Consider the following 13,764-nt stretch of genomic DNA (forward strand, 5'->3'; position numbering starts at 1 on the left):
CTTCTCACATGCACAGAATTCTGCCTCTAGTAACTATTCCATAAATGCAAATGCAAAGATCCTTGACCAGAAAACCCTGAGCATCATGTTCTAAGAATGCTAGTGAGATTACATGAAGTTCTTTTTAACTGTATTAGTTTCCATCCAACATCTACTAAATTGAATTAGAGTAAAATGGGGAAGGCCTGGGTTCGAAAGGTAGATGCCATTTCTCATTTATGAATGCTTTCTATCTGTCAACCAGTCAGTCAGTGAGCTTCCCTCCAAGGAAAACATGCCAGATGACTGTCCATCCAAGAATTAAACACAAGATGGCTGGAGTATTAGAAACTGTTCAGAAACACAATGCCTTAGCTAAACCAAGCTTTATGTGGTGTGCTGAAGGTTCTTCTGGCTTAATAAGGACCTTGTACCTTCTCTCACACACATACAAAAACTGCAAATCTCATTTATTATTTGACCAAGAGTACCAGAAGTCATTGACTAGGAAAATACACTGATGGTACATTTCTTACACATAAAAAAGTCCCTCAAGAACATAAATTTGCAAAACTCAAGGAAATAAGAAATAGTGAAAACTCCTCTGCACTTAGAACTAAACAAGAATGAGAAGAGGCTTGGAGAGGAGGGGAAAGGGGGAGAAGTAAGGGCAATGATGACATGGCACCAGGGCCTAAGTGTTTTTAAGAACAGAGTTCTTTAACATCAATGTGAAGTAGTTTGTGTATCCTGAGACATAAGCTAAGTGCTCCCTCCCTAATCCCGTTACCCTACAATTTCATCAAAGTCAGCTGCTTACATAATTTCTATGGGTGCATAATACAGAAATACAGAGAAGCTGCTGAACCCAACACTGGATATGGAAAAGAGCATTATTTGGCTATGGAGAAGATCTATCAATTAAACCAATTCCGCAGGTGCAGGAACCAAGAACTAGAAGGGAACTTTAGCCTAAAACCTTTCCAGAAATCTGCAGAAATCCTGGGGTAGACTTTGGATTTCCTCAGAGTATGAAGTGGGAGTCTTGAGCTCATTCTAAGAGGCAGAGAGACCCTAGGTAACATCTAAACACACACACACACACACACACACTCTCACACTCACACACTTCAATATTTAGATCAAATATTGGATGAACCTCTTCTATGCATACCAGTTACTCAATTATTGTTGCACAGCTTTTATATTTATGTCTACTTCCATCATCTACCTCAAAACACTATCCAAATACCTTCAAAAGATCACAATCATATTTTATGGTAAATATCTGTTTAAATATCTGTCTTCCTTGCTAGAAATATGTGACCAATGAGGTCTACTTCACATTTATCTTTTTTTTTTTTAATCCTCATCCGAGGACATTTTTCCATTTTTTGTACAGACAGAGTGGGAGGGAGAGAGAGGAAGAGAGAGAGAGGGGAACATCGATGTGAAAAGGACACATCGAGTGCCTGCCACCCGCACGACCAACCAGGGTCGGGGACAAACTGCAACCGAGGTACATGCCCTTAGCGGGAACCCAACCCGGGCCTCTCCGGACAGCAGGCGGATGCTCTAACTGCTGAGCCAAACCGGCCAGGGCCACATTTATCTTTATATCCCATTGCCTACCACCAGGATTAGTGCATATATCAATAAATATAAGTATAAGGGTGTCTGGGGTGGGGGGAGAAACATATGTAACAAAAATAAATTAATAAAAATTGCAAAACAAATAAAGTATGATTAAGAAAGGATAAGTTGGAAGGAGGAATTATGTATAATCATATGTTATAGGTAATTATATTTTATATATAAATGAATATATTTATATATTTTAGGTTATATAATTATACCAGGCTATATATTATTTCCCTTAAAAGACTTGAAACTCCTCAAATGGTGGTTACCAGGGGCTGGAGTCTAGGGGAAATGAGAGAGATGTCGTTTAAGGATGTAGACCTGCCACTAGTATGTAAATACGTCCTGGAGACCTGATAAACGGCACAGTGATTATAAACAACAAAACTGTATTATAAACATTAAATGTGCTAAGAGACTAGATCTTAGTTGTTCCCAACACTAGAAGAAATGATAAGTATGCGAGGATATGGAGGTTCTAGCTAACACTACAATAGCAATCATATTGCAATATAAATGTATCAAATCAATGTTATATGCCTTAAACTTATACAATGTTATATATCAAATATGTCTCAATTAAATAAAATACTTTATAAACTACTGAGGACAAGATCTATGCATTCACTCATTCATTCATTCAATCCCAAAATTACTTGTTGAGTGTCACATACTATATTTGGAATACAACACAAATACTAGTTTTTGCCCTTAAGGAGTGTACAGTCTAGAATAGTGGTCTCCTCAGGAAGACGAAGCAGTACTTCCTCTGCCACTCACTCATTGTTGACCATGGACATGTGCCTCCATCCCCCTGAGCCTCCTTCTCCTCATCTTCTACCTCTTACAGAATTATTATGCCAAATTAAGATGATTTAAAGCATCTAGTACATAGTACTACTCAACCAAGGTCAGTTTTGTTGCACAGAAAGAATCCACAAAGAAAAAGATCTGAACCCACAACTCAAATATTCTACACTATGAATGATTAGGCTATTCAAACCTGGTTAAGACCTTGTGTTCCAAAAGTGTGCTCTCCTGGTCAATTTATGCCAAGGAGGGCTGTCCGAGTCTTCTACCTTGAGCTACTTTCCCCTACTGACCCTTGCCATCAGTTCTGCTCAGACAGAACTGAGTTTAACAATAACTGCTGAAAGAATGAATGGCGGGATATGCTATGGAGATGTGGCAGCTCCTGGGAACAACCAGTCTTTAAGGCCTTTCTCCCTCTCCTTCCCTGAGAGAAAGTTAAAGGCTATTACTAACCACTGGACAATCGCAGAGGCTTCTGTGTCTTTTCATCAACAAGGACATCTTATAATATTTTCCTCTCGTGGATCCTATTTCTCTAAGTATTTCTCTATTAAATAATGAATAATTCATCTCTCTCCCCCAACTTTTATTAAATGAATTCAAACTATAACCGCCTCACAGAGTCTCCATAAGTGCAAGATCACCAGTAAGTTCACACTATAGACCCAAAAGCAAAACACTTTAGTCTGTGTAGCTCTATATAGGAAAAAATGTGTAATTTCTTTGCAGATTTTTCCTTTGGCCCCCTTCAAGGACCAGTAGCTGGCAACCACTGACAAGAGTGTGTGTCAACGTGTGCTGAGTTTTATTTACATGTATTTCATAACATTGATTTGCAAATCCACTACAACTCAAGAAACATGGATGTTGTGGGCGCTGCTACTTTTAGAGCCGGCTGATGCTCTGAAAACAAGGTGCCTCATTGGCCCCTTTCTACCATTAAAGATCCAAGGCTGCAAGAATGCATTAAATTGAAAAGCTTTCAGTTTGGACAGCATTTGCAGTTTTAAAAGATAAACCTCTCTGTGGAGTTAACATGATCTGAGAGTGTGGGACATGCTAGGAATCAGATATCCTAATGAACTTTGTCTTGCTCACTTGAAATGGAGAATTAACTGATTCTTTTAAATAATTCAGAAATCTAAAATCAAAGGGATGAGGTGCAAATTTCTATTACTGCAAAAAAGATAGGGAATGGAAATAAACATTTTATGTTTTCAATAAAACTACATTCCAACATCTTTTCCAACTGAAATACTTTCAAATTTATTGGCAATCATCATTGTTTTATGCCGTCCAACAAACATAATGGCATCTGGTATAAATACCTTACAACTAATCTCATTTTATACTCTCCACCTCCAGCAGAAAAATCAAATGAAAATTTCATCCGTTGTTAAAAAGTATGCATAGTAGAGCCATATACTCGTAATACTTGCAACTGTAGAAATAGGAGTAAAGAATGTTTGCAAGAAAAATAAGAATGTACTTTTGCCATAAGAATGCAGTTTTTCTAAAAGAATTTAAAAGAAGAAAAATATATGTTCTATATTGCCCTCTAGCATATAGTTCATGTCTATATGGCACTGAGGTGGATAAAAGAGAAGGTAAGCTATGCTCTATTTAGAATTTATTATGGATTGTTACAAGTTCTGGACACACACACATTCCTACAGTCATACATATAATCCCCACGGAAATAGTCCTGTTAATTCTGAAGACAAAATTAAGCCTGTGGGTGCCTAAACAAGGCTGACACAGGTACCTGGAAGGATGAGATAAGGAATAAAGGAAGAGATGACAATCCTAGATGAGAGAACATGAGGAAGGAAAAGAAACTAACATTGTTTAAACTCAAAACAAAACAGTAACAGAAACACATTTCCTGGGAAGGTGATGACATCCCACCCTATAAATGAGGAAACACAAGTCCAAGAGTTTAAATTACTTGCCCAAATTTACATAATAAATTACAGAACCAAAGTTTGACTACTATTCTTTCTATAATGCAATGTAATGGTTAAAACATTTAGATGCTGGAGTTTAAGTTTGAATAGTCTTTTCTGCCTTTCTTTGAGTATTCTGCCTTTCTTTGAGTATTCTGCCTTTCTTTGAGTATTCTGCCTTCTTGACTGTGGGTAAGCTATTTAAATTCTTTGTGTCTCAGTTTCCTCATCTGTAAAATGGGCACACTAATTGCACCTATCTCTACAAGGTAGTGTTAGGATTAAATAAGATCATAAATCTAGGACTCTTAGCATAACACCTTGTTGGGGTGGTCATAAAAATGAGTCACTCAGATCACTTGCTACAGGAGTATAACTGCCTGACAACCCCAGCTGCTTCCCCTCTGGTGCTACCACTTCGTTTGTTCCAAGTCCACGCTTCCTCCAGGTTCCCAGCCAATGACTAAGGTGGAGGATACTAACGCAGACCAGTCCTATGGGATCAATAACTTTTATAACAGGTGGCTTTGGCTCAAAGACCCTCCACTGGCCTGTATGAAATTTTCTTAGAAGCTTACCCATGTCTAGGATTCTTCCTACCCAATCCTCCTTCCTTCACCCTCTTTTCACAAGTATCCAATTAGTATAGACAGTACTAATCAATGATAGTTCAACTTAATGAGTTCTGCCTCATAATGAGGCAAAAGCAATATACATTCAAAAGAAATCAAACTTCAAATTCTGAATTTTGATCTTGTCCTGGACTATCAATATATGGGATGGCACTCTTATGATGCTGGGCAGCAGCAGGCAGCATCTGCTTCCAGCCAGCCACACAATCACCAGGGTAAAAATCGATACTTGACAATGCGATCATCATGTAGATGATTCATTGTAATGATTCTGCCCAATGGTAAGCTAACAGAAGTGTTCTGAGCACATTTAAGGTACACTAGGCTAAGCTATCATGTTCAATACGTTAGGTTTATTAAGTGAGTTTTCAACTTAAGATATTTTCAACATACAATGGGCTTATCAGGACATAATGTCACTGTAATTCCAGGGGCATCTGTATTGTGGTCTGATGCCTCTCCTAGCCAACTTTTGCTCCCTCCACCCTATAGTTCATAGGTTTTACCCCAATAAATGCCAGCACATCTAATCACATCAATGTATATTCTTCTTGGAGGACCCAAACTAAAATACCAGCATACATAAAGTTCACAATGAATGTGAGCTATTATCATGGCTATTACCACTAAAACCATTATTTTTGTCACTATTTGGCTTTGAAGCCCAGAGGATTTTAACTTCGCTTTCCCAAACTGCTTTCCTCGAACCTTTCTTAAAGAAAGAAAATTCAAAGACCACACTGTTTTTGTAACATGTTCAGACAAGTTTTGTCAAGCCTAGCAAAACAGTCCTCAATCACAAATAGAAACATAAATACCCAGTTTCCCACTACAGCACATAAAAACGATGGCACCTTCTAGCTGAAATGTCTCTTCTCTACTTCACCTTTGAATGTGGAATTTCCCAGGGCTTTATTATTTGACTGATTTTCTACTTTCATCACCTTTCATGAGGCAAGCCAATAACTGGATGTCATGACAAGGCATACTTCCTTTGCATTTCCTTTGAAGAAGTGACTCACCTACTGTCCCAATGGCTTACTCAATTAATATCTCACTAATTAAACTTATATACTTACTTGCATAGGTTGAGTGGCTCTCAACTACTGTATTGTACCTATTGACTGTGCCTTACAAGCAGCTCATTGTTCCAAGATAAGTCCTGGGCTAGGTACCAGCAGATGCAGCAGGAATGGAATTTAAGCAGTCAAGTCATTAGAGCTTTGTGGTACTCTTCCTAGGTTTCATTTTCAGTGGGTTAAATTCCAGTGGTTTGACCCTTTGTGATCAGTGGAATCATCAAAGACTAATCGAACCTTTTCATATGCTGTTGCCCACGTAACCTCCGTGGGAGTGTGTGGAGAACAGGGACGGGCTGCCAGACAAAATACAGGAGTTGGTCTAGATAAACAAGAAATACTTTCTTTGTTTAACCACCTCCCAAGTAATACTAAAAAATGATTCATTGTTTATTTGAAATAAACTTAACTTGGCATCTTTTATTTTTTTATTTGCTAAGTCTGGCAACTATTAGGGAGAAAAAAATCAAGCTTCATGGTAAATGTACTTGAGACCTGGGAGCTTCCAATCGAAATGATGTCATGAGACAAGGGTGCAGCTGAAACCCGACAGATTTAGACCCCTATTAAATGAAAAAGGAATTGTTTGCACGCGTAGGTATATGAAGTCAAATATCTCAAGAAAGTAATTCAGCTTTTAGTGTACATGCATAAGGGGAAACCTCTTGGGATACTAAAAGATGCTGCCATGGCAGACGAGGGAGTCCCATTCTTTGACAGTGTTATGAATTAGACCTTTTCACTTTGCTCACCACTGAATATTAAGAATCTAACACATCATAAGGGCTCAGGACATATCTACTCCATCAAGAGAGGAATGGATTTGGCATGAGCATTCCTCTGTACCTATCATGGTTCATCAAGGACTTGCCAAGCCCTTTCCTTGGCCTACAAGGTCCAGTATAATTTGGCTTCCTGCTACTTCCATATCCAATTGCCCTCTTCTTCATTCATGCCCCTTCACCCACACTAACTCCCTACTGTTCCTCTAACAGGTCTCAAGGCCTCTCCATTCACTGTCCCCTTCTCCTAGAACAAAAGTCCCTGATAGTTGCAAAGATTTCTTTTTCATCTTCTCAGGTCTTAGCTCAAATGTCAACGTATCGAAAAGGCCTTCCCTGACTACTCTATTAAAATAACATCCACATCCTCTTCTGTTTATCCCCTTATCTTGCTTTATTTAATACCGCTTGGCATCTAATACATATATTAGTTCGTTGTCTGCTCCCACCAGAAGGTAAGTGCCATAAGAAGAGAGATTTTGTCTGTTTTGTTCAGTATAGTGCCTGGTTCTTAAAATGCACTAAATATTTGTTGAATGAATGAATGAAGCCTTTTTGCCCTATGAAGTCCTCAAGAACAGGATGTTTGATCCATCTTTATATTCCTTCAGTGCATCTAGTACAGAGTCCAAATATACCAGCAGATTCTTAATAACTATCTGCTGAATTACTTATCAGAAAATTGAGGCACAAGTCGTTAAGTGACTTGGAGAACTGATTTTCCCTTAACAAATGTTCAGTGTCAGGCTTGTAATAGCGACTGTCCTTTGCTATTGTGACCTACTCAGAAGCTGTGATCTGGCTTCTCTTTGTTCATCTCTTGAGTTTACAAATGCTGCTTGCTAAGAAGCTGTCTGGTTGCAAAATACATATAGAGATCTAAGAAAACAGTAACTATCCTTCACGGAGAGACTGCTGGAACCCTACTCCCATTTTGCTGGGTCTCTCCACATCCTTTAAAAGTCGCTCTTTGGATATTCGCCATATGATGTGTGGATAAGGCATATGAGGCTCCCTTGTTCCCTTTGGGTTAAATCAACCCAGTATAGAAATGAACAGCTGAGATGGGGCAGGGTAATCTGCAGTCAGTTACCCCTCTCCCACCTCTACTGGAGATATCCCAGTGGATTTCCCAAACAAAAAGCTAGAGCCAAGAGAACAGAATTGCCTGGAGCTGAGTAAAGCCCAAAGAAGAGAAGTGGGGTGGGGGTGAGGAAGCTGTAGGGAGAAAAGTTGCCAATAAACCTTGTGGCCACATGCATTTTTCTAGCAGACAACTAGTCAATCTGGATTAGCAACTCCAAATCCCCCAATAAATTATTTATATTACATCCAGTTTACTAATATTATCTGCAAATGGATAATTCCTTCTAAAACATAATACACTGAATTTAAAACAACAAATTCACACTCAAGTGTCAAATCAGACCCTATTATTTGTGGCAAGAAAAGCTCATACACTATCCCTAACCCAAACTAGCCTGCCTAATATTTCACCATGCTGATTTTAACTGATGGAGAGGGGTGTGAAAGTGACTGGTGGAAGTACACGGCAGGTCCTTCTAAGGACATGTCTGTCAAAGGGTCCCATCAGAGTCGGTGCAGGCTTAGATCACAGGGAAAATAGAGTCACAGCAGATGGAGCTGCAGCCATACACCAGGTGCACCTCCTACCTACTGTGATCTAATAGCGGCTCCTCATTTGATTTTGTTTCTGAGACCAACTCAAATACTACATGCATTGTATTGCTTTGTCTAGTTTAGAACAGAGATCTATGGATAAATGTGCACAATCCCAAATAAATTATAAACACTTAAAAATGCTTTTCTACTTGGAATGTTACATCCAATGAACACTGAAATGATTGTCACTCTAGGACAAGAGTCACAGGCACAGATAAATTTGAGGACCAGAAAAAAAAGCCCTTCTTTCTTCTTTCCTCTGTAACTATTTGTGTGTGAGGGGTTAGAGTTGAGGGCAGGGGACAAGGAAAGATGTCTGAAATAGACCACCCAGCCAGTCCATTTTAGAATTTGGAAATCAAGGGAACAGAGTCTAAAACATTTCCTACTTTGGCTACTAGCCAACCACTTAAAGTCTATTCAGCTAGTTATCCTCTGTGTGTAGACAATAAAACATCCATAATGTGTGAGGTAAAACTACTTCTTTAAAATGACTACAAATTGCCTCCCTATTTTTCAGTTGAAAAGGCTCCTTAACTACACTGGGTCCCGTGCAAAGCTCGGTACGCTCTACGTGGCAGGATGCAAGTGGGGGATGCCTCCAGCCTCACCTGGTACCTCATCTTTCACAAGGCAAGATCCAAGAATTTCCTTTGTCTGGAGGCATTTCTAAAGAGCCTCACCAAACAACAGTGGGTCACATCTGCTAACAATATTTGAAAAAGCACAATTCACCTGGTCTCAGATTGACATTTTAGATCAAACCAAACTCGGGTTCCCTAGTTTCTTAAAGAAGAGAGACTAGCATCATTGCATTGCTAAAAATCCATCAGTCAGAATTTAATTAGACAGATCTGGAAACCAGAAGGCATTTAGGTTTTCATGTCACCTTGAGTTGGGACCTTCACATTTTAGAATATTGATTATTACGGCTGCTATTTTGGTGGTCACTCTACTGTGTCTGTCCCTGCAGGATTTTTTGAAAGAACACTGCAGAGAATAACTGTTGCCAGGTAATTGTAAAAGAGTCATGCAAATTATTAAATATTGATAAATTGTATTTATAAGTCAATGGTGCTAGAATGCTGCTGCTTTCCCAATAAAATGCAACTGTAAGGCTGCAGAACTGCCTGCAAAATTCCTAAAAATGACCCAACTAAAACGGCACATTAATCAAAACAGGTCCTTCAACAAGCAGCCCATCCAGTAGTAAGAGACGATTCTCAGAGTTTGAAATTATGAATTTTATTTTCCTTCCCACTACATATTAATATTGCAATATAATAGGACAATATAATATATACTTGAGGAGGTAGTGCAAAAAAATTAAAGCAAAGGACCTGAAATTTTTAAAGAGAATATTATCTCTTTAAAGATAAAAGAATGTTTATCATGAACAGAAACAAAAATTTATAGTTCTCTTATCTCACCCCCAAATTACAAAGTGAATCCTACATTTAAATCTTAAATCAGGAAGTCAGTAGCCTGGAAGTTATTTCATAAATATTTAACTACTCAAATTACTCACAGAAATGAGTTAAATGATAACTAATGAGATACTGACAAGTGTGGTGAAAGAAAAGTACAGTCCTTGTTCATCTAGCAATTTAGCAATGGTACCGATTTTACCAATGTGAGCTGGATGACATAAATGAAGATGGTGAACATGAAAGCTATATTGAACCAATACTCTAGGGGGATTTTCACATTGGCAGGTAGAGCTGGAAATTTTCAAAATCTGGGGCAAGCATGATGATTAATGGCCCTCCACTGATTGCAAAGGGTTGATGCCACCAACATATGTGCAACTCGCAGTTAAATGAGGAAGAACAAACATGATTAAACCTCAGGAAAATAACCTAAATACCAACTTCGATTTCCTGTTATAAATATCACATTTTAAAAACCACGAAGATTAGATTATTAGTAGTAGTAGACTGTGCAGGTGATGAGAGTTAGTAAATAGAAAAAAAATGTGAACACAGCTTTTCTTTCTCTAGCAAGGGAATCCCACATTCCCTTTCTTTTCTTTTGACTTACAATTATTATCATTATTTAAAGTTAAGGGTGCATTCACAGTGAGTCCCAGAGGGAAATGTGCTTTCAGAGTGTCCATGTGGGACGATGCTATTCCCTCAGACTGACTCGATGAAGCCCTACAAAAGCATGCTTTGAATTAAGTAGGGGGCTATTCCACGAGCTATTCCTTCATTAACGACTGACCTAATGCACCAGAGATTGTAAGCTTTAGAGGACTATTCACAGGCCCTGTAAATGTCGAGCACAGACTTCAAATGTTCTGTCCCATAAATACTTTTAACAGTAGCCAAAGCACATCATGGGGATTCACCAAGGTGGTTTGTGTAGGCATTCCAAGTCAAAGTCTAACAAACAAGACTTAAACCCTTCAGGAGCTCTTGTAAAGCCAAAAGGGGGTTTCAGAATGAAATAAGTGAGACCAGTCAGGGCTGAGAACTTCATCAGGACTGCATTCCCTTTGCTAATCCAGCATAAGCTAACATGAAAGTTTTTCATATACAAGTAACCTCTGAACAACTTGGGGGTTAGGGGTGCCAATCCGTGTAGTAAAAAAATTCACATATAGGTTTTAATTCCCTAAAATTTAGATATCCCTCAGTGTCCGAGGGGGACTGGTTTCAGGATCTCCATGTATACCAAAATCCACAGATGCTTACATCCTTGATATCAAATGGCACAGAATAATATATACAGTCAGCCCCCCACATCTGCACACTCCCAACCATAGATAGAGAACAATACAGGTATTTACTGGGAAAAAAAAAAATCCACATATAAGTGGGCCCATGCAGTTCAAACCTGTGTTGTTCAAGGGTCAACTGTATTTGATCACACCTGTTTGGGGTGGGGTGGAAGCTGAGGCACAGCCTGACTGCTCTGTCCATCACTACCTAGCCCCTGCCTTGGCTCCGCAGCACTATTACTCATATCTCTATATGTATGTCCACGTGTCTGCATACAGCTTTCCTCCAGCCCAAATTCGATTTTCATCTTCTCCAGGGTTTTATTTTCATTTTTCCTTAAACGCCTCTTGGTAAATCAACAGTGAGCACAGACAAAAAATTATTTGAAGATAATGACAACATAGTCTTCTATTAATTAACTTTATTCGAAGTAAATAAATATCAGGTACCTAATAAGTTCAAGGCACAGAGCTATGTGCTATGCAGGATGTTTTAAAAACGAATTTGTCATGAATCCTGCCCTTAAGCAGCTTATAGTTTTTAATAAGCCAGAGCCTATTTGGTTTTAGCCAAGACAAAGTTCAGCTAAAACGGGAAGACATCTGGGAGGAGTCCCTTCTTTCCAGAATCACCTTTTGTTGAGCACTCGCTCTGGTTTCTATAAACTCTGAATCGCCTTTGCGGTTCTCAGCTCTTGGGAGGCAAACAGGATGTGAGGACTGGAACTGAACAGTGAAGGGCATGTGGCACTGTGGAGATGTTAGACAGATTTAAGGAAATTCATGGCTGACGTTTTAGAACAGAGTAGGTATCTACAGAAGATGTCTCTAAGTCTTAGTTTATTTCTGACACTATTCTGCTTCCAAGCTCAGGCTCCCAGCTTTCAACCTCTCAAATATGTGTATTCATTACACATATGACAAGCTTTAACTGGAGAGTAGTAATGGTTACCTTTCTTTGAGTCCTTACCATGAACCAGGCATTATGCTGTTTCATATGCATATTCTCATTTTAATACTCATGAGGTAGATTGGGGTCACAGATTATTCAAAGTCACACAGGCATTATCTCATTTGAACTCAGGTCTGTTTGACTCTCCAGGTACAATTTCAATCATTTATGATGCCAATTTTGAATTTCAGAGATTCTGATATCTTATCTTTGGGCTACAGATAATCTCTTCAAAATTCCCGTCTAATACTCTAATTGGACAAAGATTTGTTTTCTTTCACAGTTGAATCTTTAGGGAGTACAAAAAAAGAAAGCAAGAATTCTACAGGAAAACACACACACACACACATTGGATGGGGCAGAAACAGCTGCGTCCACTTTAGGTAAAGTTACATGGTCTAGTTTATGGTTTTGGATGAAACAGCATGTTACCATTTGTCTATTCATTCCCCGTGGTTTACTAGGAAAATACCATTCGTTTCCCATTACCTTTCTCCTCAAGAGCTAGGATAAAAAGAATATGATTTCCCCTTGCATATATACATAAAGAAGAAATAATGAATTCCCACTTTATTTGAAGACCAGAGTCTGTCACTTCATCCACCAGGATTCCAAAAATTCTTCGAGTTTTGTTGACACACTTATGACCATTACCTCTTTAAAAACAAAAATGAAACAAACAAACAAACAAAAACCTTTCATGAACTCATGTTCTATAACCTGGGGTTATGGAAAAAGAAAGAACACTCGATCAAAGCAACACAAGGAAGTTATCTAATGCATATAAATACCTAGTCCTAAAATCTTCAATTATTTTCCTTTAGGGATCATGTCTTTAGAGAAGAGATAAAATCACTTTCCTCCAATAACTTCATCTGAGATCAACAAAAGACAGATAGAGGAAACTAAATAGGCTGGTGTTTCCCTGGTCTCAGCTTCAGTTAGACTTGTCTTAGACAAAGCAACTTCTTCTTTTTCTTGAAATAAATAGAAATTGGAAACATGGGAATTTATAACTTTTTCTACGAGATATTAATACTTTCTTTCTTTGAACTCACACGTTCCCCCAGAATGGTACCGTGAATCCTTGAGGTAGCACTAAGTCATTTGGGGTTAAAAGCGAACTTGGCTAGTATCACCGAGCCTTTGGCCGAAACACCCAGGCTCAGTCCTGGTTGCTTTTTGGAATGGGAAACGCACAATATCGGTATCAGGCAGCTCCAGAAAGGCATGCCAGGCCTCTCGTGCTCTCAATTTATATTTGCATGTGAACAGCTTGTCGGCCATTTTATGAAGACAGATGAATCGCAGGCCTGCTAGAGGGGCCGCCAGACCTAAATACGTGAACCACATACCCCTACAGCCCATCACATTTTAAAAGTGAAAATAAAATGAATATCTCTCAACACAACTTCAGGCAGATTATAGATAAACAAAATATATGAAAAAACAAAACATTTAAGGCATCCCCTATAAGTCAAGTAGGATATAAAGAATGAAATTAACCTATAAATATCACTCTTATAAATGTTAAC

At 38.6% G+C, this 13,764-nt stretch overlaps 1 protein-coding gene across 13 annotated transcripts in view; it reads right to left on the reverse strand.

Annotated features, from left to right (window-relative positions):
• The window catches only part of NFIA (nuclear factor I A), a 355,490-nt gene that overhangs the window by 155,559 nt on the left and 186,167 nt on the right, over positions 1-13,764 (reverse strand). Inside the window, exon 5 of one of the 13 annotated variants that reach the window (XM_036255161.1) lies at positions 12,799-12,885. The exons of 11 other annotated variants lie outside the window; for them this stretch is intronic. In XM_036255161.1, the coding sequence (XP_036111054.1) occupies positions 12,821-12,885 (65 nt within the window). In that variant the 3' untranslated portion in view covers positions 12,799-12,820. Of the gene's footprint in view, positions 1-12,798; positions 12,886-13,067; positions 13,207-13,764 lie in introns of those variants that run through there. One more of the 13 variants, XM_036255160.1, reaches the window with a different exon arrangement.

Source organism: Molossus molossus, unplaced genomic scaffold (genome assembly GCF_014108415.1).
Source record: "Molossus molossus isolate mMolMol1 unplaced genomic scaffold, mMolMol1.p scaffold_m16_p_12, whole genome shotgun sequence".
NCBI lineage: Eukaryota > Metazoa > Chordata > Mammalia > Chiroptera > Molossidae > Molossus > Molossus molossus.